The 24951-nt window shown below is 42.9% G+C and overlaps 1 protein-coding gene across 1 annotated transcript; it reads right to left on the bottom strand.

Moving 5' to 3' along the window:
• Positions 1–15554: 15554 nt before the first annotated feature.
• Positions 15555–24610, bottom strand: LSM11 (LSM11, U7 small nuclear RNA associated). The gene is made up of 4 exons (XM_087429492.1): positions 24166–24610; positions 18585–18724; positions 16606–16689; positions 15555–16150 (listed from the first exon to the last, which is right to left on the bottom strand). Exons 1-4 carry the CDS (start codon positions 24608–24610, stop codon positions 15740–15742), a joined length of 1080 nt encoding a protein of 359 aa, XP_087285618.1. The 3' UTR covers positions 15555–15739.
• Between the last annotated feature and the right edge of the window lie 341 nt (positions 24611–24951).

The raw sequence follows: 24951 nt of genomic DNA on the forward strand, positions 1-24951 counted from the left end.
ATTTATTGTTTGGGCTGGGTTGCTCTTCCCAAAGAACTTGGCATCCATGGGACAATGCGGAAATGTATGACTATTTTAAAGTTTCATCAACACATCGTGAAGGGGCTACAACAGAGGGAAATACTGTGCACAAAACATAGCTGGAACCACTTGCAGAGCATGCGGCAGGAAGAAGTAAGGGATGAGAAACAGCTTTCTCGGCAGTTTTTCACCTACCAGCATACACACAACACAAAGCACGCACGTTCATCCTGGAGTCTGACTGCAGAAAAGCGCTGGCAAAAGAATGATGATGATGATGATGATGATGATGGCGACATCGTAATGCTATCTCCCACTCTCCTTCAGCCTCTCTCTTACCTGCCGCTCTCACCCCACCCCGCATTTCCATCTCTCTCCCTAGTTGCCTTCCCCATTCACCTCCACAAACTTGACAAGGGCACAAAGCAGAATACAACTGGTGACACTGGGGGAAGAACAAACTCTAAGTTGTTCAAGACCCTCCTGACCCTTTGCCAGTGTTACTTTCCTCTGAGAGGGCTTCCCTGACATTGGATCACAAAGAGCTGCCCTAGTCGCCTTCCATCCCGATCTCCCATTCTCCAGTTTGATTTTTTTCATGGCACCTTGCATTGCCTGAAGCTGTTGTTTGTAATTTTGTTTCCTTGCGATGTATAACTCTTGTCTCTCTTCCCCAATAGACTGTAAACACCATGAGAGCAGGGAGCCTGTCTGTCCCGTTCATCCCTGTACTTCCAGTGCCTAGAACAGTGCCTGGTCCCGAGGGTGCTTAGTAAATAAATGTTGACTGAATACCCTGAAATATCCAAGAAGATAACGCAAGCAGTCAACACAGCGTCTACTAAGTAGATAGCAAATTGTAAGCAGTGCTTATTATGTTTTTATTATTATATTGTTGTTAGCCAGAAAAATTACCTGGCCTCTAGGAGTTGACGATGTTCTTTCTCAGCCCAGCAAAATGATTTGGTTCCTCTCATCTCACTCTGATCCTAGAAACAAAACTCTGCTCCGAGCCTGAAAGCGGCCCCTACGCACCCTCAGCCATAGTCCCAACGTCTCTGTGTATTAGCGATGCAGGCTTCGTGCTACCAGCCACAGTCCCCTTTTGAGAATATTGGGTGAAAAATCCCCGCAGGCCTGGCCTCAGCTTTCTTTGTTCACATTGTTTGCTTTGAAGACCTTAACACGGTGCTGAGGAATCAATAAGCAGGGATGCTGCTGACCCCGTATGTGTCTCCCTCTGATTTTCCTCTGGGAGGCTCAGCTCACTCCAACGCACTGAAAAGTCGTGAAGTACCTGCCTCCGTCTGCAAATTAAGGCCCTTGTAAGTAATCAAGGAACACCAAGTTTAGTGTGCCGTGGATTTTCCATCCTGAATGTCATTAGATGAAATGAAAGTACACATTACAGGTTTGTGTAATGAACAGGCCTCAAGTTAGGTTTGCCGTGAGAGGGTTATCGGTCATTGCACAAATTAATTATTTAGGAAAGCACTTTTTACAGTGGGTTTTCATTTAAGTTTTGCCCCTTGATATATGTGTATAGAAATGACTAATCCATCGGACACTGCTATTGTACTTGTGCATCCATCACTACCGTGCTTTTTTTTCATAATTGGTTTATTAATTGTAGCATCTTAATGATCTGTTTAAAATAAATAAACCATTTGCACCATTTCAAAGGTATTTTGTGAGGCTCAGCTGATATTAAAATAGCACCAGCCTTATGTGCTTTTTCAGCAAGTGACCTAATTAGTTAATAAAGTAATTGAATATTAAAAAGGATGTTGCAAGTGATTAAAATTTAAGAGCCTTCAGAATGTTATTAAAGCTATAAATCATACATCACTGTTTTAATTTGCATAGCTACAGAATTACTAATGGTCCCACGTGCACATGGGGCTTGACAATTAGTCCTTTAACAAAATGTTGGTGATGTTGAGGTACCAAATTCTTTCAACCTCTTTTGATAGCTACATAGAAACCTGTTTTTGCCAGATTCAATATCTAACTGCTGAAATTGCTGCTTGCTCCCTTTGACAGGTATAGACGTTCATTCACTCAACAAATATTTATGAACACTACTGTGTCCAAGAACTGTGTTAGAATGGTGAGCAAAACAGACACGGTCTTCATGGAGTTTACATGTAAACATGGAGTTTACATGGAGTTGGTTGGGCTGAGATACTAGCCATGCACTTCCCCAAATTCATGTATATTTACAAAAGGTGATAGGGAACTATGAAGAAAAAGTATAGGATGCTCCAAGAGGATTTTGTGGTGAAATCTAACCTTGTCTTCTAGATTAGGGACCAAACACTTAATTACAGGTGAGGGGACTCAGCAGACTGTGAACCCTTGTTCAAGCAGGAAATGCTTGATGAATCTGCCAGTGGTGTGTAAGAAGGTCTGGGTGAAATTGTTGGTTGTTTACTCAACAGTCATCACTCTTTCCTGGCTTTGAATCCCAATTTTGTTTGGGTACACAACCAGTACTATGTTTAGGGGATGTAGATCCAGGCCCAAGGACAAATGATGAGAAATCTAAATCAATTATTGTAATTCCATTGCCCTTCGCCTATGATTTGTTTAAGGTAGATGTGTCCTGAAGAACTCTAAGAGGCTTTCTGGAATAATTTTCTACTATAACAAAAGGAGAAAACGCCTTTCCTCCATGCATTTGGATGTTATCATGGTGGAAGTGATACTTGGAGCTATAACAGCCATATTGAGACCATGAGGGGGAAGGCAAAACAAACAAACAAAACACCACACACACACACACACACACACACACACTCACTCCCTAAACCTGAGCTCTGATATTGTTGAGTTGCTGAATGAACTCTGGAAACTTTGCATGTTTTAATGTAAGAAAGAATAAGTTTAAGTTTGATATTCTGTTACTTGCCACCTAAAGTGTCTTAATTGAACCAAATGGCTCAAAAATGAAGACATTGGAAGCTGAAAGACAAGAGGCTAATATAACTGTCAGATGAGCCGTGATAAAATGCTAAATTATATTGGGGTGGAGCAGGAGGAATAGAAAGTAAGGACAAGAACAGAGTTGAGGCATTGTGGACAGAGAATCAACAGAATTTGTCAACATATTAGTTATCCAAGCAATAGTAACTGCCATTCACTGAGTATTTCCCATGTTCCAGGCATTGTTCTGAGCACTTGACATGCAATATCTCATGTGATCATTTCAACAGCTCTGTGAAGTCCTATTCTTTGTCACCATGGTTGAATCCTGTTTCAGTCATGCCTTGATTTCCCAAGTCGGATCCCAATAGCCTCTGCCACCCCAGTGGGTGAAAGCAGATGAGTTGCTTCAGATTCTTTGAGAGAGCTGCTAGCTAGATTGCTGCTCCCAACATTTTTCACTTCATTGCACACATAGAAAATGATAATATTTAAAGAGTTACACTGGGGTAAACTCGAGGAGACTTGGGGCATCTATATGGGCCGAGGCAAAAGCCTTCGTTACTCTTTCTTTACATTATATAATTATAAGAAAATAAAATCCAAAATTTAGGGAAGATATTAATACTGAATTTGTACAAAATTTCCAAAAAAAACTCTTTAATTTTTAATGACAAATTTGCATTTGCTTTTTATGAATATGGCTTTTTAATATCAGATTTTATGCTTGAAATAGCAATTCCTGATGAAGACTTCTTTAATCCAATCAAGACTTTTTAATCAGTCTCTTCAAATTCTTGATAGTCATCACTAACGATAAGCTTTGTTCACACAAATGATATTAAAAAAGTAAAACATTTTTTGAAACCATTCCAAATTTTCCAACATTTAAGTCATATTTAAAGAATTTAACAGTTCTTCCTTTTCTTGCATTGACAACTGCACTGTGGAAATTCCTTGAGATTGTGTGAATGGATTTCAAATCTTTGGGAACTTTCTCAAACAAAGTATTTCAAAATAATGATAATGCTTTAATTTGTAGACCACTCACGCATGGTTAGTTACTAAGCACAGCCAGCTTGGACACCACTGAAAGGGCACATCAGTCACAAACAGAAGAAAGAATCCAGTATGTGTGGAAACAGATTCAGTGCTGTGCCTGCCAAGGACCTCCCTGCCCCTCTCCCTGCCCCTGTTGAACTCCGACTGGCTCCACTTTGTCCTGGTGCCGTGCTCCTTGCAGGGCTGGCTTCATGGGTGTGCAACCTATACAGTCACACAGGGCCCCACGCTTAGAAGAACCTCATGCTTGGTTTAATGTTCTGTTGTCTCCATCTTGAAATGATTTTTGAATAAGTGGTCCCACATTTTCATTTTTCACCAGGCCTTGCAAATTATGTAGCTGGTGCTGGCATCTGGGGCACCTGGAACACAAACTCCATCAGTAGCTACTCTGTGCCTTTGCCCATGATGGGCCGTGGCATTCTTGACCACTGGCTTTTGAGATGCGTAGCAACTTCTTAGCTGCTGTACTCAGCCCTCGACGTGGAACATAACAATCTGGATGTCATCAGGCTCGTCAGGTTCGATGTTCACATAACCATGGGCCACACCTTCATACCTTGTTCCATTCAGCCACCCCTGAGGGACCCTGATGAAGCCATTGATGCTTATGGCTGGAGATGACTGGCCCAGAGGTTCCAGCTGCCCCAAGAACTGAGGCATCAATTACATAACTCAAAATGCCATGGCTTACTATTTGGGCAGTCCTTTGCAGGATGAGTCCCCAGATATATTACTTTCTGGTAAGATCTCTGTGACTTGCAATAGGTCTACTAGGTCCTTGTTAATATTTTTTCAAAATGAAGAGTTAGTATTAAATTTTGAATACCCACTCAGTGCAAGAGAGCCTAGATTCAAGATATGCTCCCTGAGGGTTAGATCTGGGAAGGACTGAAATGGAAGGCAGAGCTGGAAGGAAACATTCAGAATCCTTCCAGGTTCTTCCCCTGGCATATGAGACTTTAAAACAGTTTCTCCCAACCATTTTGGAGTCAGAATCTCTATATCGCTCTTGGTTTGACGTCATAATGTTGGTGTCTCTATAAAAATGACACATATATATTAACACATAAAATATATAAATTCCTTTATTATATATAAAATATATAAAAATATATATATTATATATTATAATATATAAAAGGAATATAGATGTGACTATATATATATATATATATATATATATAAAATTTATTTATTTAAACAAAGTATAAGCCAGTCAGGACAGATGACTCCCAGCACAGGGGAGGGTAGCTTCCGCCAAAATATTTTTCGTGGAGGAACAGATGTGCTCAGATGAACTCTGGAGACAGGGGAGGAGGGAGGATGAGTGGACTCGCTGAGGCATAATTGGACCCGGCAAGAGTAGGGAGAAGGCCGTATGTGGGCCTCAGATTCCTCACACAGAATATCAATTGAACTAATCGCCTTGTGCCTTCAGGGGCAAAGATCACAAGTATGCACCAGTCTTAGAACAAGGCCATACAAACAGAATCCTAATAGATTATCCCTAAGTAAATACTATTTTTACACTATTTACGTAAGTGCATACACAACACTCCCCAATTGCACAATCTTACTGCTCCAACAAGTATTGTGCAATGAGAATTTTGTAGATGTTAACAGCAAGGAGTCCTTTCCTGCTCTTTACTGTGTGTGTGTGTGTGTGTGTGTGTGTTTGTGCGTGCGCACGCGCACAGTCAACATAGTTCTTATGGTTAATCACCAGGTCCACGCGCAATGAAAGAAAGCTATAATTGTGTCCCCGCTTCTTAATATTTTGATTTTCTGGTCTAAGTGTGTCTTCTGGTACTTATAAAATGGTCTGGCCCTCTTGCTACCAATTAATGGCTTTCCAAGGACGATGAGAAAGCAAAGTGGGATAACCCAAGCAGCAGTGAAATGACAGGAGTGGTTGCAGCAAGAATCCACAAGGTGAGGGGCACACAAGAAGGAAATTGAAGCTATTCACCTCCCCGCACTTCCATACCCCAGACCACTTTGTGTTTCCACATTGCTAAAATGCTATGCTCTGCTTTAGGAATATTTGAACCCAGACCCGTATATAAGTCAATGCTCCTGAGGGTCTCGTCTCTGGACCCGGGGTGGGGAGGGAGGGACCTCGGGATCTCAAGCTCACAAAGACCTCACATACAGACTTGTGGCTCTACCTCCTAATGAGGCTATACACCCACCTGCAGGTAGAGAGAGGATTGAAGGCTGTCCATTGTTGAACTTGAATTTTTAAAATATACCATAACTTTTACAACTCTGTTTTGACATTTCATTTTTTAACGTATTGGAAACCTCAAAGAATGGAAGTGGTCAGTGGCTCTCTCTCAACTCTGAAGAGGCTCAAGAGCGTGCGCGCGCGTGCGTGTGTGTCGTTTTATGTGTATTTGGCCTCCAGTGCACATTTTCATAACTGGATTGGCTGTAACATGCTCAATTAATTAGGGCATACATTTTTATTACCAACACCACTATTGGTTATATCTTGATCTCCATAAGGAACTGGCCAACCGGGGAGATTAGTGTGAACTGGCTCACGACTGGAGGGAACAAAGATGTTGTATAGCCAACACATCTGCTTTGCATGTTTGTGCTTTGTTTATCATAAAACGGGCGGTAATGACAAGGATGTGTAAGAGCACAGTGGTAATGACAGCGCCAGTGGAGAGCGCGAACAAAAGCCATGACTTTTGAGCAAAAGCTAGATGTAAATTAAACCCTGGGTTGTTCAGAGTTTAGGTTTTATAGCTACACATTTATGGCTGTTAGAAAGACCTTTGCTGTTGAAATTCCTATAAGAACAATTTCATCACTTCAAGTGTGAAACTCCCCAGTCACTGATCCCAACTCTTCCCACTAAAGCAATTGCTTTATAATATTGTTTTTGCTGATGTGACCATTTTATTACAGAACAGTGTATTATATAACACACGCAGCTTATACACATTCAACATTTATTAACACATAGTACATTGATCACTTGTGGCTCAGGAAGTGTTTGCAGATAGTATGAAGATAAACATTTTAATTTCAATAGTAGTATATTTTAATATGTACTTTCAATTTAGGGTAAATTTCCCAATTTTCCATTGACAGTAGTGATGCACGGCTTCCTTTTAAGTGTAAGCTAAAAAGTGAGTCAATTTAGAGCAAAATATCGAATAAATAAAAATGCAGTGGTCTGCTTAGGATAATGCAAAAATCATGAGGGTGCTCTGCAAATGACCTGAGTTTTGGAAACAATGGGCTATGTAAAAATAAGAAAGAAGACGGAGGCTTTGGATTGGGTTTCTGATAGTGATGATGGCCACACTGAACCATCCTGGTGACCAGTGCCACACACATGTAAGGCTGCTGCCTGATGCCCCAGGAGCGTACTTTTCCATGTGACACTAATTGGCCCACACAGGAGTGAAACCATGACCCTTTCCTCATTAGCCACATGCTCAGACCAGCTGAGCTAACTCGCTCTGGGTCACTGGGGTCCTGTGCAGGAAATTACCATTCCACTGCCCTGTGGTCCTCTCATAACCCCAACTAATGAATGTCCCATGAAGCCTAATGTCATTCCAGGGGGAACACACAGCTCTCCCAGCAGTGGAGAAGTTGATGATAGTCTGAAGTTTTAACCCAGGGAGAGCCAACTGAGGAAGTGCGGAGAACTCAGGAAGCCTGGGAACAATCTTTCAAGCACCTGTGTGCTGGATAAAAGGATGACAACAACATTCTGCTGTGTCCATTTGTTTGCCAGGCCTGGTCTTGGTACATGGAATGCAAGCAGCACAGGGAAGTGAAGAAAGCTGCTGAGCATCACACTGCAAGCTTATCAGAGCACAAATGACATTAAGTCCTTGTCTTCTGGGCCAAGCACTTTCCGTCATCACCTCTATGAGGCAGGTGGTATCATCCCTATTTTAGAGATCAGGAAACTGAGGCTCAGAAGTAACTAGTGAAGGAGCCTAGGATAGTGGGCTCCTCCCAGGACTGCCACACTCCGAAAATGAACGCATCATCAAGTTGTAGGGGAATTTTACAAGAGAGGCAGACAACTTGCCAAATCTTTCTGCTTGTGGCCCTTTTTAGGATTCAGAAGAAAGACCACAGGCCTTCAAGTAACCTTTATCTTTTCTGAAGCTTTAGTATATCCATAGTTTAGCCTTGAGAAGAGTTTTTTTCACAAGATGAATTTATAGTCAAGGCCGAGAGAAAGCATTTTTCCCGTGTGGGAGAACATTGGAAAGAAAGGGATGGCAGACTTTCTAAACGCGTACCGAAGAGCTGAAAAGACCACTAGTCACTCCATCTTCTTTTCAACAAGACTATTGGATCGATACCCCTTCCAGCGCCAAACTCATTGGTGGATGAAATACCTCCTGGTGCTCACTTGGCAGCCACTCTTCCCAGAGCCACATCTGGCCCACTGCCCTGGGGGTGTCCACCGCCTGGTCCTCTCTGGAAGCCATGAAGCCTGTGTGCGTGTCCACTTCCAGTCAAAGAACAGTGAGAATCAGAAGGGACAGAGACACTCGAAGCAAACCACCAAGCCATATTTTAATAATCCTCTGGTTTCTGATTAGTCAGGGGGCTAATGACTCAGCTTGCCCTCAAGTTTCATGGTTAATGTCTGAGAAATTTTATATTTTTAAGGTGCAACTGGCTAACAGTAAACTTGAAGAGTCAGATCTAGGTAGAATCTCAGATTTGCCATTTATTAGCAGAGAGATGTTGGAAAGTTACTTAACCTTTCTGTTTTAGTTCCCTCACATATATAATGGGAATAAAATCTTCCTCCCATGATGGTTGTATCTGAACAAGGTAATGCATGTAAAATGCTTGGCACAGGGCTAAATGCTCAAAAATGACAGTATTTCTTATTGCCTAATCTGTCCTCTGCCCCTTCCTGTAGCGTGACTGAGGGAAATGTGCTACAAGTTGCCAAGGTCCAAAAAGGCAGGAGATAAAGCTCTTTATTAAAATCTTATTTTTAGTTATTCATTTGAAGACCAGTATATATTTATTATTTCATAGTGTACTTCTCTTCACCATAGCTGCTGGAAATTATTTCTTGAGGCAGAGAGGTCATTTGAAGGCCTTGACATTATGTGCTAGGAATCTACTAGCACTGCCCACCCACTCCCTCTGCCCCTGGTCCCCCGCCTAAAACAATGGACTTTTCTGTGTCTATATAAATTTTCCTCTGACTCAAGAGCACATCTGATTCGTCTTGGAGCAGAGGCTCAACTCTGCAACCTTTCTCACAAATGGCCTCTCAGGCATCAACACTGGGGGGAACTAAATTGCTTCCAAAAGTGAGATACCTGCTGAGAAACAGGGGCATCAAGACAGTCTTCCTGGGGTAATCCTCAACTAACAGGTGGGAAGAGGCTGGGTAGAGCTGACAGTATTCTGAGAAGAAATGAGGAATCCCACAATGTGAGAATTGTGACAGACTCTCTAAAACAGTGGACACTGGGCCATCTCTCTCTTCACGACTCTTCTCCAAGCACATTCACTGACTGATTGTCATCAGTCAGCCTTCCTAAGCTTTAAATTAGGTAAATTCAATATTGGTAAGAAACATTTAAATCGCCACTTGGGTTGGTTATAGCTTGTTTTTCCTTGATTGTTTCAGTCCAGACAGGAGAGCATTGAACAATGGATTGCAGCAGTGACTGGAGAGCTGGAGACTCTGGTCCTTCCGGGACCTCTAGGTAAGCAGTTCTCTTTAGCCCACTGCCACCTAGTGGTAACTGAGCAGACTGAAAAACGCTTCACTTATATCCAAGGAGGGAGGGTGGTTGGGGGAGGAACTTTTTTTCCTGTGCCACTCCTCTCCAGGAAGCATTGGGAAATAGATACATCTCATTCCACTGGCCTCCACTCCCCTGCCAATATTTAACTGTCACTGTACATTTTAAATATCAAGCTAGCTGACTATTTTGCCTTTATTTTGATGAATGAGGACATTCTCATTTAATCAGGAGTCTTAGAGATACAAAACAAGCAAGAGCCTGAACTAGAGCTTGTGGGTCTTGCCTCCCTCTCCTCACTGCGGTGGTGAGAATTTCCCATATGTCAGCCAAGCCCGACTTAATGTGTTCTCTGAAAGTGGGGAACTGGGTCTTGACGGTTAACTTGAGGTTTCCTCTCTAAGAATCAATGTGATTTTTGTTTGTCCACTTTGCCCAGGTGACTCAGTTCTGGAGGCTCACAGAGGGAATCAAGTAATCGATGTGGCAAATCTTTGGGCAGTTCAACTTCCTGTACACGCACAGAGGAACGCTGGTGGCAAAAGCAGATAACTCTGGAACCATGTGAGGATCAATTAGTCAAATGTGGTAAAACTCTCAAAGGGGAGCAGAGTCAATGGTGATCTCAGCAGATCGTGAAGAGAGTGCATTAATGCCAGTGAGCTATTAGGTAGAATAAATTCACAGGGCAATTACCATTGCTTGGGGATTAGAAGAGATAATTCACAATGCGGGCCAACCTCCTTTTCTTTTTTTTTTCCCAGTAATTTTATTGATATCATAATAGTTTATAACACTGTGTAATTTGGGGGGCACATTATTATTTATCAATTTCTGAATAGACTTCATCGTGCTCACCACCAGTAGTCTAATTTTTGTCCGTCACCATACAAGGCATATGATAGTAAAACTGGCAAAAGCCAACCTCCTTTTCTAAGCATGAACTTCAAATAAACTCGGAAGAACAAAGCTACCTCAAGGATAGTGATCTAGATGTGTGGGCTTTGGTAAAGAAAAGGCACAAGGTTACAACAAGGAGACTGCAGAGGGCTTGAGATGTTTTCACTTTCTAGGTCGGCGTCTTCACTTGGTAACAGGCTCCCCTGCCTTTTCCCCTCCACCCCCCCAAGATCAGCAGAGACAAAGCAGGCAGCACATGAATACAATCATATTTATTACAGTTCCCAGACTCCCATATGACACACACCTAAAGCAGAACACATAACTAGCAGCAATCTTCCCTAAACAGGAAGGGTTTAGGTGAACTTAACAATTAGGAGTAATTTCAAGACAAGATTACAAGTCATGGTTTTTCTTTTAGCAGCTGGTACATGAATAGTGAAACTATAAATACACAGAGTCGTCCAGGTTCAGCTTTGTCTAAAAAAGCATTAATACGTCACGGTGCAGAGGGGTATCCCCAGGGTTGCCAAACAGAAGGTTAATGTCTTTAGCTGTCAGTATGAAATAAGCAAATCACTTTTCAAGACATCGCTTATTATCTGCTTTACTGTCAGGACTACAGAAAAAGAACTGGACAGCTGCCCTAGAACCTGGCACACACGTAGTTGCTTAAATAATACCCCTTAACATTTTTTAGACCTTGTTTTCCCCACAGCTCTAAAAACATAACATCAGACATAACATCAGACATTTGCTCCAAAGGACTAAAAATCAAAAGCAATTGCAATGTATTGGGAATAGCTTTTATAGCTTTCCTGAGGGACAGTTCCCATCTTTTCAGAGAGTGTTTTTAAAGAAGCACTAACTCTGGTAGCTTATCAAACTACTTTTTATTCTAAATAAATAAAAGACCAACTGGAGGTCTCAGGTGTACTTATTTCTTTTCCCCTAGATCTCCGAACCATCCAAAGCCATTTCTCGACAGAGAGCTTTCATTTTTATTAGAGGAGTGCAAGAGAACTTACAAACATCCAAAAAATACTCAAAACACTGAGAGTAAAGGAGGTGCAACCCTTCCTCAGAGCCCAGGAAACTGTGACAGGAACCCCAAGGCTTATCTTAAATCCATCACTCAATTTCCTAGAAAGTAATGACCGACCACCCACCTTTGCAACACCGGCCTAGATAAGATTTTCTTGCTTTACAATCACTAAGAAAAGCCTTCTGCCCAGGAAAACACAGGCTGACAAACAGAAGCTACTGAAAAGGGGTCAACTGCATTCCATATCTGGCACAGGAAAAGAAAAATGAAAAGTTACAAAAGCATTACGTTTATACCATGATACTTTTACATGAACCTTGACTTTCCCACAGCAACCATTTCATTCATAAAAAATACATAAAAGACTGGAAAGCTTTGGGGCAGCACCAGTGACAGCTAGCTGTCTTTGAATAATTTTAATTTTTTCCTAAAGGCAAAATTTAGAGAAAATTTGAGGAAGTAATTTACAGAACCAATTTTATTTCATGATTTTGCCCATGTCAGCTGCTATGGGAATAGTGCAAATAGAAATACAAATATCCACTCTGCATCAAGCTAGGTTTCTATTTTTTCTCAAGGGGTAGAAGTGGTACACCTAGATTTCTGTAAGGCTTCTGAGGATTAAGGGCAGCTCATAGCTCATGATCTGACTATCTCTAAAGGTACTCCTGGAATACTTCACCAGGAGCATAGATGGAGCCCCTCTCAATCCACTAACAACTCATAGCAAGGATTTCTAGGCACCTAAACTTTCATGTTAATGGTTTCTAGGCTTTCTGACTTGACATGCATCACGCACAGAGCAAGGTACCAACTGGTCTAAAGCCACCTGCCTTTGACACTGCTAACTCTGCTATCACGTCACAAATGGCCCACCTCCATACAAGATGGTCTCTGAAAAGAAGCATAAATGCTTCCCAAATACTAGAACAAACCACCTGAAGTGCAAGTTTGCCTAGTGGTAGAGCAGCAGGATCACCTCTAGGTACAAACAATGGCACATGAAATCGTTCTGAGCATGAAACCAAACCTTCCGTTTCTCAATCCCTTGTTATTACCTAACGAAGTTGGATACTCCTGAGAAGACCTCAAGTGCACAGGTGTGCCCTGTGAATTGTCTTGAAAACATGTTCCCATGTCTAGAGATTACTTTGAAGAACCAAAGTTGGATTTTCAAAAATAAGTACTATTCCTACCAAGTGTCCCAAGCCCCAATCCCTGGAGAATACTAGAAACCAGTTTTGCCGCATTTCAGCTGCTAAGAGCCCCTCAGGTGAGCTGGTGGGGGGCCTCCAGGTCTCTACCACTCTGGCTGTTACTTTCCTTCTTCTGAGGAAGACTTCATTTATTTCCATAGCAACTTACTATAATGTCCTAGATGATCATATTTTTGAACAACATATACATGATTAGGACCTATTTTTTCTTCCTTTTGAAAAATTTCTCCAATAATAAAGACAATAATTAAAAAAAACTGACTTATCTAAAAAATAATTATCATGCTTTGTATAAAATAGCACATTACTAGATAGTATTCATTCCAGAATCACTGTCCAAATCAAATAAATAAATGGGGGCAAATGGGGACATATGGCAGATCACACACAGTTTTAATATAATTTTTAGAGCCAGAATTAAGCTGGGCAGAAAAGTAGTAAATCAATCCTTATATGGATATATGAAAATTATGTGCAAATACAAAAACTGGCATGTGTTTAAAATAAATCAGGTTAGATTTAATCAGGCACTAGAATAAATGGAAACTGATTATACTCCTTTTAATTCCAAATTTCTACTTTATTGGGAAAATCTAGTATCCATGATAGCTTCTAGCTGAGTGACAAGAGGGCAGACAGATGGGCACAGCCAAAAGGAGGAGACTGGTAAAGAGGGACAGGGAGGGGTGCCTGATAACTGAACAAGATCATATTAGTTGGGGAACTGAGATTTTAGACACACTATTTAGAAGGGAATTTAGATTGGCAGATTCCAAAGATAATTGTTCACTTGAGTTTGTAACTTGGAACCTCTCTAAATGTTTAGTGTACCTGATCTGGCTCTAAAGGGTATATTCAAAATGCATTTAAAAATAAAAACAAACAAACAACAAAACAAAAAAAATTCCACAAATTCCCCTTTGGGGATGTGTCATTTTTAGATGCACATTCTCCCTTTGGTACTATCACATGAACCCCTTGAAAAGTTCAGGGGAATTCTCTCTGATAATGATCAGAAAAGGGTGGGAGCTGGGATGTGGGGGGAGCAGCACCGAAATGTTACTCTCCTCTCACTGAAGATATTCTGAGATCTGCCACTGTCCTTTAGGAGAAAGGAATGGACTATGGGAGACAGTTCCTGAAGATATCACTGCCTTCTGGTCACAACAAGATCATCATTATGACACCTACAGAGATTACCCTCTTATGTAGCACCTGCCTTGCTCACAAGACATAGAATTCTTACCAAGCAATGCAACAGAGTTAGTAAAAATTACTCATGGCACTTAAAGATATTTGGAGACTTTAAAACGTCTTCCTAAAATTCTTTGTTTCAGTGCTCCTGTGAGGTAGGTGTCTGATGGGGAAAAGCTGAGGCACAGAGGGCTGACGTCTGCTCTCCTTCCATTGACCCACGAGCCAGCGGCCCAGCCAGAAGGACCGGGCATCCTAGCTCCACAAACTTTATTCACCCTGCTGCTCAGAAGGCTTATCTAAGTTACACAAAAAATACAGCAGGGGAAATTTCTCTTTTCAAACATTTTAACTAGTTAGCTATTTCTCATTCTCACTTTGAACATAAGTTATCTAAAATAAAACCAAATATAAACTAACAAAACAAAAAATCAATATTGCCTAACAGTCTATGTCAAGATATAGCCTATTCTGCACTGGTGATTGAGAAAGCATATAATAAGATTCAAGTAGAAGTACTAGGGGGTGCCACGAGGTTCCTGTTACTTGAGCCAGGCTGTGAGTCAAGTGTCCCTTACAGACACCACCCATCGCACTTTGTGAGAACCTCTTTGGCCCGACACAAGGGAATAAAACCACCACCACTGTTTCATGGAAAACCATTTGGGAAGATTTCTACACAGGGCCAGCCCTGCCTGGAAAGGGGACTCTCAGTCGTGTGATGCATGGGTATCACTGAGTTCATGCAGAACTCTTTAAAGCCAGACATGAAGGTCACAGTCTCCTGCCATAAAGCTCACAGGACAGGTCACACACAGAGGGGCAATACTCAGGGTACATGCACTAGCACCATGCCACAGAAGTGAGAGAGAAAGACAAGAAGCCACCACACGAGCATCTTACAGTCCCATCTGGTATGCCATTCGCAGAAGCTACCTCTGGTAAGGAGAAGACCAATAACAAGGAGAGGGATAAAACAGCATTCACTGCTGGCTGCTTTGAGCATACTATCTATCCAAATTTCACTCTTACATAAGTTCGTAGCTTTCTGAGATATTATAGATATTAAAAGATAATAAATTACATTTCTTGATCAACAGAGAATGGTGTAGAGCAAAATTCAAATGTCAGTTACAAGATGTGGGTGCAGGCCTCCAGGGCAGTTCATACTGCTGCTCTTAGAATCAAATCCCCAAGTACTCAGGGTACCAGCTTTTAGAAATGAGATAATTCTTTCTTGAGGTGGTTTTTTCTCCCCGATGCTACAGTGTCTGTAGAGTGAATTCAAGTCATACCATGACCCCTAATTCAAACGGAAGATCCTATATTTGGTTTGAGTATCTGAAGTAGACCATGATACCAAATCAGATGCATGTACCTCTGTACAGCTTTTGCCTTGATATTAATGCAAACACCCACCCACCCTCCCAAGGCCTGTCTCTCCTTCAGGGAGTTCACCTCCCAGAGGGCCCGAGCCCAGCTCTATACTCTGCATGTGCAGGACCAGAGGGAATCATTCCAACTCAGAGTTTCACTGGGATACTAGGATATGGCATAGCAGCAATTCATGCATTTTATTTCTAAAAACCAAAGCTCAAGGGAAGCTGAGCTGGTCACTGTGCAAGATGAACCAGCAGAACATTCTCACCTCGAATGAAAATCTGATTTATGTGTCGAGTGAATACCTGCTGGTAATCCACTTTGGGCTTTCGCTTTTTCTTACGGGGCTGGCCCCTGGAAAGGGTGGTAGCCCTGGAAAAGGTACCTCCCACACTTGACCCTTCTGTCCGTGTAGTCCTCCCTGACAGCTCTGACCTGGACTCCTCCCTTGTAGAGGCCTGCAGGGAAGAAGGGACGGAGCGGGAACGTTTGTGTGAGCCCCGGTCGGTGTCTCCTCTTCCCCACACTGAAGCCACCTTCCAAGTGGATGTCTGGGAGTATCTGGAGAGAGTGGAGTCTTCAACTGCAGACTTAGAATCTGCTTCCTTCTTGGAGGAATCTTGAAGCTTTAGTCGATCAAATAGCTATAAGGAAAGCAATGACAAATATTAGCCTTCTCTTTGGCCTTCAACATCTCTCTTTTAATACATAAAAAAAAGACCAGATTCCTTAATTGTGCTCTGTGGAATTTTTGCTTTGCAATTTTTAAAAATTTCATAATGAATTTTCAACTTCTAGTCACAACTCAGATACATCAATAAGTATGTCAAGAGAAAAGGCACCTGCTTATTTCTATGGTATAAAACTGAAAGACTTTTAAGCCTTATAAGATGGAACTTGTTGCTCAAACAATATACCAGTCAGAAGCACAGACTCATTTGAGATTAGCTGGATGCACAGAAGAGAGACTAATGAAGACCTTGGTCCAGGCATACCTGGTTGACAGCAACAGGGCTTTCCCGCTAGGAAACCCTGGTGATCTTAATTCCTAAGCTTGAAAGCATGCTGGGTGCTCAGGAAGTCAGGAGAAACTGCCTACCCTAGTGAGAGTCAGTGAAGAATCCCGTTCATACGCCTTGCCTAGAACAGGTTTTCGGTAGGTCTCATCCACATCAGTAAGTGCCTAGAGAAACAGCCCAAAGGGGAAAAAATGAGGCAGAATTAAAGATATTACTTTTACAGCTCTCAGGAAAATTTTTAAAAGGCAGAATAACATCTAATTGTAGCAAACTAAACTTAACAGGTGACTCACCTCTGGGTCAGGAAAAAATGGGAATACCTGGCAGTCTCCGAGTAGGATTTCCAAGCCACTACCACAATATAAGATGGGTTTCTTCTATGCTAAGAGGCATTTACAACTGTGTGGTAGAGGTTCTTAAATTTCAGTGAGCATAAACATCTAGGAAGCTTATTAAATTATAAATCCAAGGCTACTCTCCTTGAGATTCTGACTCAGTAGGTCTGGGATGAAGCCCAGAAACTTTTTGTTCTGAACAGAAACCCCATGATTCTGATGTCTTAGACGATACTCTGAGAAAACCTACTGCTTCTTTCCCTCTTCAGTTTCTATGTCATATGACAGCAATTAACAGAGATGAACCAGAGCTGCACACAGAATTGCTGGTGAATTCTTGTTGCTGAGAGATCAACCTCACAGGACAGGTGTTAGAATCAAATGAGATTGTGTATGAGAAATTACTTTGAAAAGTATAAATCATCTTACAAATATAAGCTGGCAGTATAATTATTACCAACCCTGTCATCAAGTATATTCTCTTAAAGCTTCCTCCTTAAAGGTAAAATTATAATAAAATATCTCTTGTACATTTTAGAGATGAAAAAACTGCGGCTGAGGGAAATTACCTTGCCCAGAGTCACACAGCTACCAGGTGGTAAAGCTTGGCTTCAAACCCAGGTTTTCTGATTCCATATGGTTGAAAACATGGTCTTAGGAGTCAGAAAGACCTGGGATCAAGTCCTGGTACTTCTACTTACTGACAGTGCGATCTGGGACCAATCTTCCACTATCTCTAGCCTCAACTTCTTCATTTGTGAAATGGAACAGTAATAGACCTTCAACTCACTCATTGAGATAATATATATAACGTCCTTAACATAGTATCTGGCACATAGCCAGTGTTAATAAATATCAGCAACTATTATTATTGTCCAAGAGAATGTATGGATGGAGATAAAGCACAGTGAAAAGAAAAGTCAGAGATGGAAGACTATATGGAAAAGAAGCACTTGAAAGCCCTGGTGGCTCCTATTTTAACTGCCTCATATTATTGTTGTGCTATGACACATCTCTTCCTCCTACAAATGTCCAGTAAACACCCCTAGATGCCTGGGAGTGCGTGGTACACTCCTTCATAAGGAAACACCATGAAAAGTAGTTTGCTTACTAATATGTCAGCTTCCCATCTATTCTTACCTATCGTCCCCAAAACTACAGAGTGAAAGCTCCTTTCTGAAATTTCTGTACCTAGCACTGTGCCCAGCCCAAGTGGGAAGTCAATGTATATTTTTAAATGAATGAAACAATGGTTGTTAGGAAATCAATATAAAATTACTAAACAGATGAAATAAGTAATTACTCCTTAAGTCTGGGTTTCTCAACCTTGACACTAATGACACTTTGGCCTGGATAATTCTTAGTTGTTGGGGGCTGTCTTGTGTATTATAGGACGTGCAACAGCATCCCTGGCCTCTACCCACTAGATGCCAGTAGCACTCCATCCCACAGTTGTGACAATCCAAAAAATGTCCCCAGACATTGCCAAATGTCCCCAGGAGGGAGGGAAGGGCAAAACTGCCCCAGCTGAAAGCCACTGCCTGAAGGAAAATGAAGCAATAAAAAGAACTTTGTCGTTGTTGGCCAAGAGAGTGCAAAGATTCTAGTTCCTCTGGAAAGCTATTCTGTAGGGTTTGGTGGAACAAGGTTACTCAGGTCCTTTAGACATATAAAAGATTTAATCCCTAGGAGGTTCTCCAGCCCCTTGAAAAAGGCTTAATTACCATATTCCAGAACTTGTCAAATGCAACGAGGAAGCCCGTACAGACGCCCCGCAGTCCCTTGAAAGTGCGGATGTGAACGTTCACCTTCACCCCCTCCCGGATACAACGATGGAGCTCACCCAGAGGGCTGCCTTCGTGCACTGAAACAAGAGAACAGTTAGCACAGCATGAACATCTGCTCTCATTCCCAAAATTAACAACTAAGACCACCCAACCATCTCCGGCAACACGGTGCAGAGGCAACCTCACTGTGGGAACTGGAAGGCCCAATGGGCAACAAGGCTAGTACAGACAACACACACTGAAATAAGACAAGACTCCACCAGAATGTGGATAAACCATAAGTTTGGCTGTCATCCAAATGTTTAACCACCTGTATAGCCTACTTCTCTGATGTCATTAATTCTAAGTTGCACTATCATTTACAAACTTTTTTGGGCAAAAAAGAAATAACACATTAAATGTACACATCAGCAGCTAGATTCTTTCAGTTCTGTGCTTTGCTAAGACAACTTTTTTCAGGATAATTCTCATGAATCGTATATCCAGCTTGAGCCTTCCAAAGAACCAAAAACCATGTTCATAAGCATGTGAAATCTTCTAAGCGAGAATGGTTTTTTGCTCCCCCCACTCTGAGCTACTCCATGCATGAGTTCTCTGGGGCCACTAGTGTTTCAATGCACATCGTCTTCACACTAGGAGGAAGACACCTGGTTGTATTCCAGGCCTTGATGGTATAAAGGCACCTGCTGAGCATCTGGCTCCTATGAGACTGCTGATAAGCATCACGTAAAAAGAACAGAATGACAATTCACGGGAAGAATGCTGGGACTATCAATTGCAGCTTTTACTATGATGGATTCTTTTTTCAGAGCTTGGGAGCAGGGATGAATTTTATTTTTATTATTTCATGTTAACTTAGCCTTCACAATATGCTGGCTATACTATATAAAACCTCCCAAAAGAAAACCACACACACACACAGACATTCTCACGCTCACACATACAGTCTCAGATTTCCCCTCCCAAGTTTGCAAGGAAAATTCTTTGGCGATTATTGCCATTGATAGTAAACAAATAAAAAAGCTCTCTTTGTTTTGTTTCTAGTGGCATAAAAGAGAACAAGAGTCCTGCACTTAGTGTGGATAACCAAATTGGTTACTCTTGACCTCCTTATCCCTCACTCATGGACTGGCTTATAAATGACGGCAGTGATGCATTAATAAAAGAAGACACTCTTGGAAGACAGTGACTTAGCAGATGAGAAGTAGGGGCTTATATGTCAGATTGAAGATTCAGCAAGAAGGCACAGTTGGAGGCAGAGTGGCAGGAACAGCGGCCTTGGAAAGGAACATGATAACCTTGGTCTGACCTTTATCATCTACCCTTCCTCTAACAATATCTTAAAATTCTTTGAGCCTTTGATATATAAGGGGTGTGTGTGTCTGTGTGTACATATATCTGTATGTGTTACAGACCATGTTAAATCAAGCATTGTAAACAACTTTTCAGTCATTATAACCAGTTGTGTGACCTTCGTGAGTAACTTTCTCTACAAGTCCAAATTTCCTCATTCATAAAATGAGGTTAGACTAGTTAACTTCTAGATTCATTTTAGGAATAAGTCTCTATAATTGAAATTCTTAGAAACTGATCACAATGCCTGGATTAATTCCACTGCCTACACACACTCGATGCCCCCTCCTCCCTCCCCCAACCACCACCACTATACACATATGTGTTTCCACAAAGAGTGAAAAGACCATTCTTCCTGTAACTTGGAGAAAAATAGGGGCACAACTTATCCCCCACAAACTCCTAAGTCAGAGAGAAGGGACAAGCATGTATCGTAACAACAACTTCTTATTGTAATTAAACAAATGGCAAACTCAAGTCTTTCAACTCTCACATCTGTACCTTTCTCTTGATTTTTTTTTCTTCCAAAGAATTAATAAGGTGTAATTCCAGGGAGCATTTTTGTTCTTGTGTGATCAAAAATACAACACTAGCATCACCTATCAGAGCAAACTGCCAAGGCAAAAATGAGCTCCACGTTCTGAATCAGAACGCACACTCTGAATTTCTTTCCAGTACTCTCTGTGACGAACTCCAAATGGAGCTCATACCAGGCTTCTAAAACTTAATATGACAAAAAATATATAATATATTTTATAGATATTACATATATTTATATTATATATATATATTTATATATTTATATTATATATATATATTTATATATTTATATTATATATGATTGGTTTACTGCAACAGTCTCCTAGCTCCCCTCACTCACATCAACAACATCATCATCATCACTGTCACCATTACGATCCCCAACTACTGAGCCCTCAGTATGAGCCAGGCCCTGGGGTAAGTTTAACTTTATATACATTATTTTATTTAATCCTCACAATTCTAACACATGGGTACTATTATTTCACCCCATTTTATAGATGAAGAAACTGAGACTCAGAAAGGTTTAAATTTGCTCAATGTTACTTACCTAGTAAACAGCTGAGCCAACACTCAATATAGGCAGATTATATGGATCCTGACCTGGGGATTTTAACCATGACAGTCTAAAAATAATAATAACTACAACCACCACCTACAACAATAACAGTGACATTTAACATTCATTGAGGACTTCCCTGTGTACTAGGGAACATCACTGTTGTAAACGCTTTAAATGTGTTAAGGAATCTAAACCTTACAACTAGAGGTAGATACTAATATTGTCCTCATTTTATAGGTGAGGAAACTGAGGCCCCAAAGAGTTTAAGTAACTTGCCTAAAGTAAAACAGCTGGAAAGTGGAGGAGCCAGTGTTCAGACCCAGGCAGTCAATCCTCTGAGCCTGTGCTGTGCTCTACATGCCCCTCGCCCACCCAAATCACTTTACTACTGGAAACTCAGCTCCTAGAAACATCTGCCCTAAAAGTGCTTTTGCATAAGAATATACAGCATGGTTTCCACTCTCTATCACGACAAAGTCAAACAGAAACTCTTTGGTTCGGGTCTTCAAAGCATTCTAGCAACAAATCCCTCTGGACCCAAATTCAGTTCTCATTGCTCTGAACACGAACCCTCTGCCTCACACCTGCGGCACCCTCCATTCACCACAACAAGCAAACAAGGAAACATTAGGATGCACTCTCCTCTTCCCTCTCCGGAGATGAGCATAATGGTTAAGCACACAGGCCCCAGAGTTGGGCAAACCCAGGATTAAGTCTCAGCTGCAAAATAACTAGCTATGTGACCCTGGGCAAGTAGTTAAGCTCAATAAGCCTCAGTTTCCTCATCTATACAGTAATATCCAAGGGTAAAATGAGATAGAATGTATCTAAAGGGTAAAGCACATATGTGCTCAATAACAGTAGCTATAATTAGCAACAATAAAATGATCATCTGACTTACAAACAGGCAGGAGGAAACTTTTTGAGGTGATAGAAATGTTCGTGTCTTGATTGTGGTGGTTGCTTTCATGACTATACATTTGTCAAAATTCACTTTAAAAGGGTGAATTTTCAACATATAAATTACACTTCAATAGCCTGATTTTTAAATAATTACTGTTATCCTTGACCATGTCCTTCCTCAACTTCAAGACCTAAAGCTGACCTCTTATAGGAACTTTTTTGAATAAATCTAATCCTCACCCATGCTTCTGTCCTTGTTTTTTTTAACTAAAAAAATATTTTTATTGCAGTAACACTGGTTTACAACATTATTCTGTACTTGTTCGTTTCTTTCTGAAGGTCATTGACTCTGTGATGTCTACCTACCTCTATCATGTACACTCAACTGTTTCCAGTGGTGTAACTAAAATTTTCAATGCCTGGGACACATTCTCTGAGACCTTGATTCCAGGCATATATTTAAAGATTTTATTTATTTATTTTTCCCCCCAAAGCCCCAGTAGATAGTTGCATGTCACAGCTGCACATCCTTCTAGCTGCTGTATGTGGGACGCATCCTCAGCATGGCAGGAGAAGCGGTGCCTCGGTGCGCGCCCGGGATCCAAACCCGGGCCGCCAGCAGCGGAGCGCGCGCTCTTAACCGCTAAGCCACGGGGCCGGCCCCAGACATATATTTAGTAGTGGAAAGTCGACAAAGCTGGCCTTCATGAAGCTTTGTCACACCAATATAGCAAACCACATAGAAATATTTCTTTTCCCTGGCTATCTCAGTGGCAAAGTAATAACTGGAAAAATGGAAATAAATGTTACTATCTGAGACTTGAAGTGCATTTCAAGAATCTGATAGTGGCACAGAGCACAGGCAGAATAAGCCCCCCAGACTACTCTCATGTTAGGAACACGCATACTCTATCTTTGCGTTACTGCTGGGCAAGCAGGCTGGGGTAAACCCTGGCTTGGGCAGGGATGGTCAGGCAGGAGAAGTCATCCGACAAAGGCACCCTTCACAGCACACAGCTTTTCAGGATGTTTCTCTCTTAATAAATACATTTCTAGGAATGAAACAAAATATTCCCTTGCTTAGCATAACCCTCTATTCCAAAGGCAGTGAGTTAATAATGTCACAATTTAGCTATAAGGATACAGATGGTTTCAATGGCTAAGTAGGTCATTGTGTTCACTGGGCAGATGTCAGAACTGCTTGCCAGATGACAAAAGATATAACCCTGGCCTGTTTTTATTCCATTTATACAGGACCAAACTCACACATTAGCAACCTTGGCTGTTTACAGCTTTACTCTAAGGATCTATTAGGAGGCTCCAAGAAATTCCCTTGTGCCATTTACACCTTCAGAACTTAAAATAACCCGCACATATGGTAATATGAGCCTGACAGACACAGTCCTGCACCCAGCCTGGCAGAGTAGCTGTAAAACAGTCTCTGTGTTTTAGTGGCACTTTGTGGCTGCTGCCTTCCAACACTTGTGATTTGGTAATGTGAATATATGTGTATCAAGACCCTGCAGCCCTTCTCCTGCTTAGAGCAACCGAGAATGAGCCGTCACTTAATGTGCAGGGGTTATGAGATTATGTCCTCTTTGCTACCTGAACAGACCTCCCACACTCCATCCCATCACCCTCGAATCCCACTGACCAAACACTCTCCTTCCCCTGATACTGGCTGTGCACCACCTCCTCTTTGTGTGGTCCCCAAGACCTCTTATCACCTCTGCAGACGCTCCCTATGATGCCCTGTTTCCAGGCCTCAGCACCTCTCCAGACCCCATCACTGCTGCAGATCCTCTCCGCAGGCTCCTCATCACCCCTGGAGTCACTATGGACCCCATCACCTTTGCAGACCTTCTACACCTGTTGCCCACGCAGACCCTCCCCATGGCTCCTTATTACCTCTAGAGCCTCCACTCTTCCCCCACTGCTCATGCAGACCCTTCATCACTCAAGATGTCCCTCCCCACGCCCCCACTGCCCACAGTACGCAAGCAGAACCTCCCCACGGTCGCTGTCTTTGCAAGCCTTCACCCAGACCCTCGCCCTAATCCGTGCAGCCCCACGCCCAGTCCCTGTCACCCCGCAATAGCCCCCTCGGCCGCCCCCTTCTGGACCCGGCCGCTCCCCGCCCGCCCGGCCGGCCGGACTCACAGGGCATCCGCGTGAGCACGTTGCGCGGCGCCTTCCTGCTCCGACCCGGGCCCCGGCGGCGCGCCCCGGCGGCCCCGTCCCCTTCCTCCTTGGCCACCATGAGGCGGCGGAGGCGCTGGATGCGCTCAGGGTCCGGGGCGGGCGCGTCCGGGCGGCGGCGGGTCCTGCCCGAGGGCCTGGCGGCGGCGGCGGGGCCCCCCGAGCCCGCGGCCGCGCCCCGCGCCCGCCCGCGCCCGCCGCCCCGGCACCCGGTCCTGAGGAAGCTCTCGTACTCGGCCAGGTTGTTGAAGCAGGGCGCGTTGGGGTAGGGGATGGGAGGCAGGCGGGGCGCGTACAGGGCCAGCAGCGGGTCGAAGCTGTCAGAGCTGACATCCAGCCGCGGGCTGGGCGGGCGCTCGGGGCTCCCGGCGCGAGCCGACCTCGCCCCCCGCTCCCGCTCCTCCATGTTTGAAAGGCCCGCAAGCCGAGGCCGATGGGAAGAAGGAGCGGGGCCGCCAGAGGGCGGCACTGCGCAGCCGCGGCGCGGGGTCGCACTGCGCGGGAGCGGCCGCCGGGGGGCAGCATCTGTCCGCGCTCTGCCCCACCAGGGGCGTGGCGTGCGGCTGCGACCCGCCAGGCCCCCAACGCCTCGGCGCCCTGGTGACAGGTTCATCTGCTTTAATGCAGTATTTCTCCATCTATATCATTGTCATTTTGGTTGGTTGTTAATGATCCAGATTCCCCGGGGGTGGAGCCCGAGACCTGCGTTTTAACAAGCTGCCCAGGCCTTTCCCTGCTCTCTGGAAC

This window comes from Ceratotherium simum, chromosome 4 (genome assembly GCF_057802395.1).
Source record: "Ceratotherium simum simum isolate JZ-2026a chromosome 4, ASM5780239v1, whole genome shotgun sequence".
NCBI lineage: Eukaryota > Metazoa > Chordata > Mammalia > Perissodactyla > Rhinocerotidae > Ceratotherium > Ceratotherium simum.

What these genes read in the sequence shown, in the direction of transcription:
- LSM11 (XM_087429492.1), bottom strand. Translation starts at nt 24,610, where the DNA reads ATGGAGGAGCGGGAGCGGGGGGCGAGGTCGGCTCGCGCCGGGAGCCCC. An exon ending in CGTGCTCACGCGGATGCCCT is followed by an intron (nt 18,725 to 24,165) that starts GTGAGTCCGGCC and finishes CTCTTGTTTCAG; the next exon opens with TGCACGAAGGCAGCCCTCTG. An exon ending in CTTCACTGACTCTCACTAGG is followed by an intron (nt 16,151 to 16,605) that starts GTAGGCAGTTTC and finishes CTTTCCTTATAG; the next exon opens with CTATTTGATCGACTAAAGCT.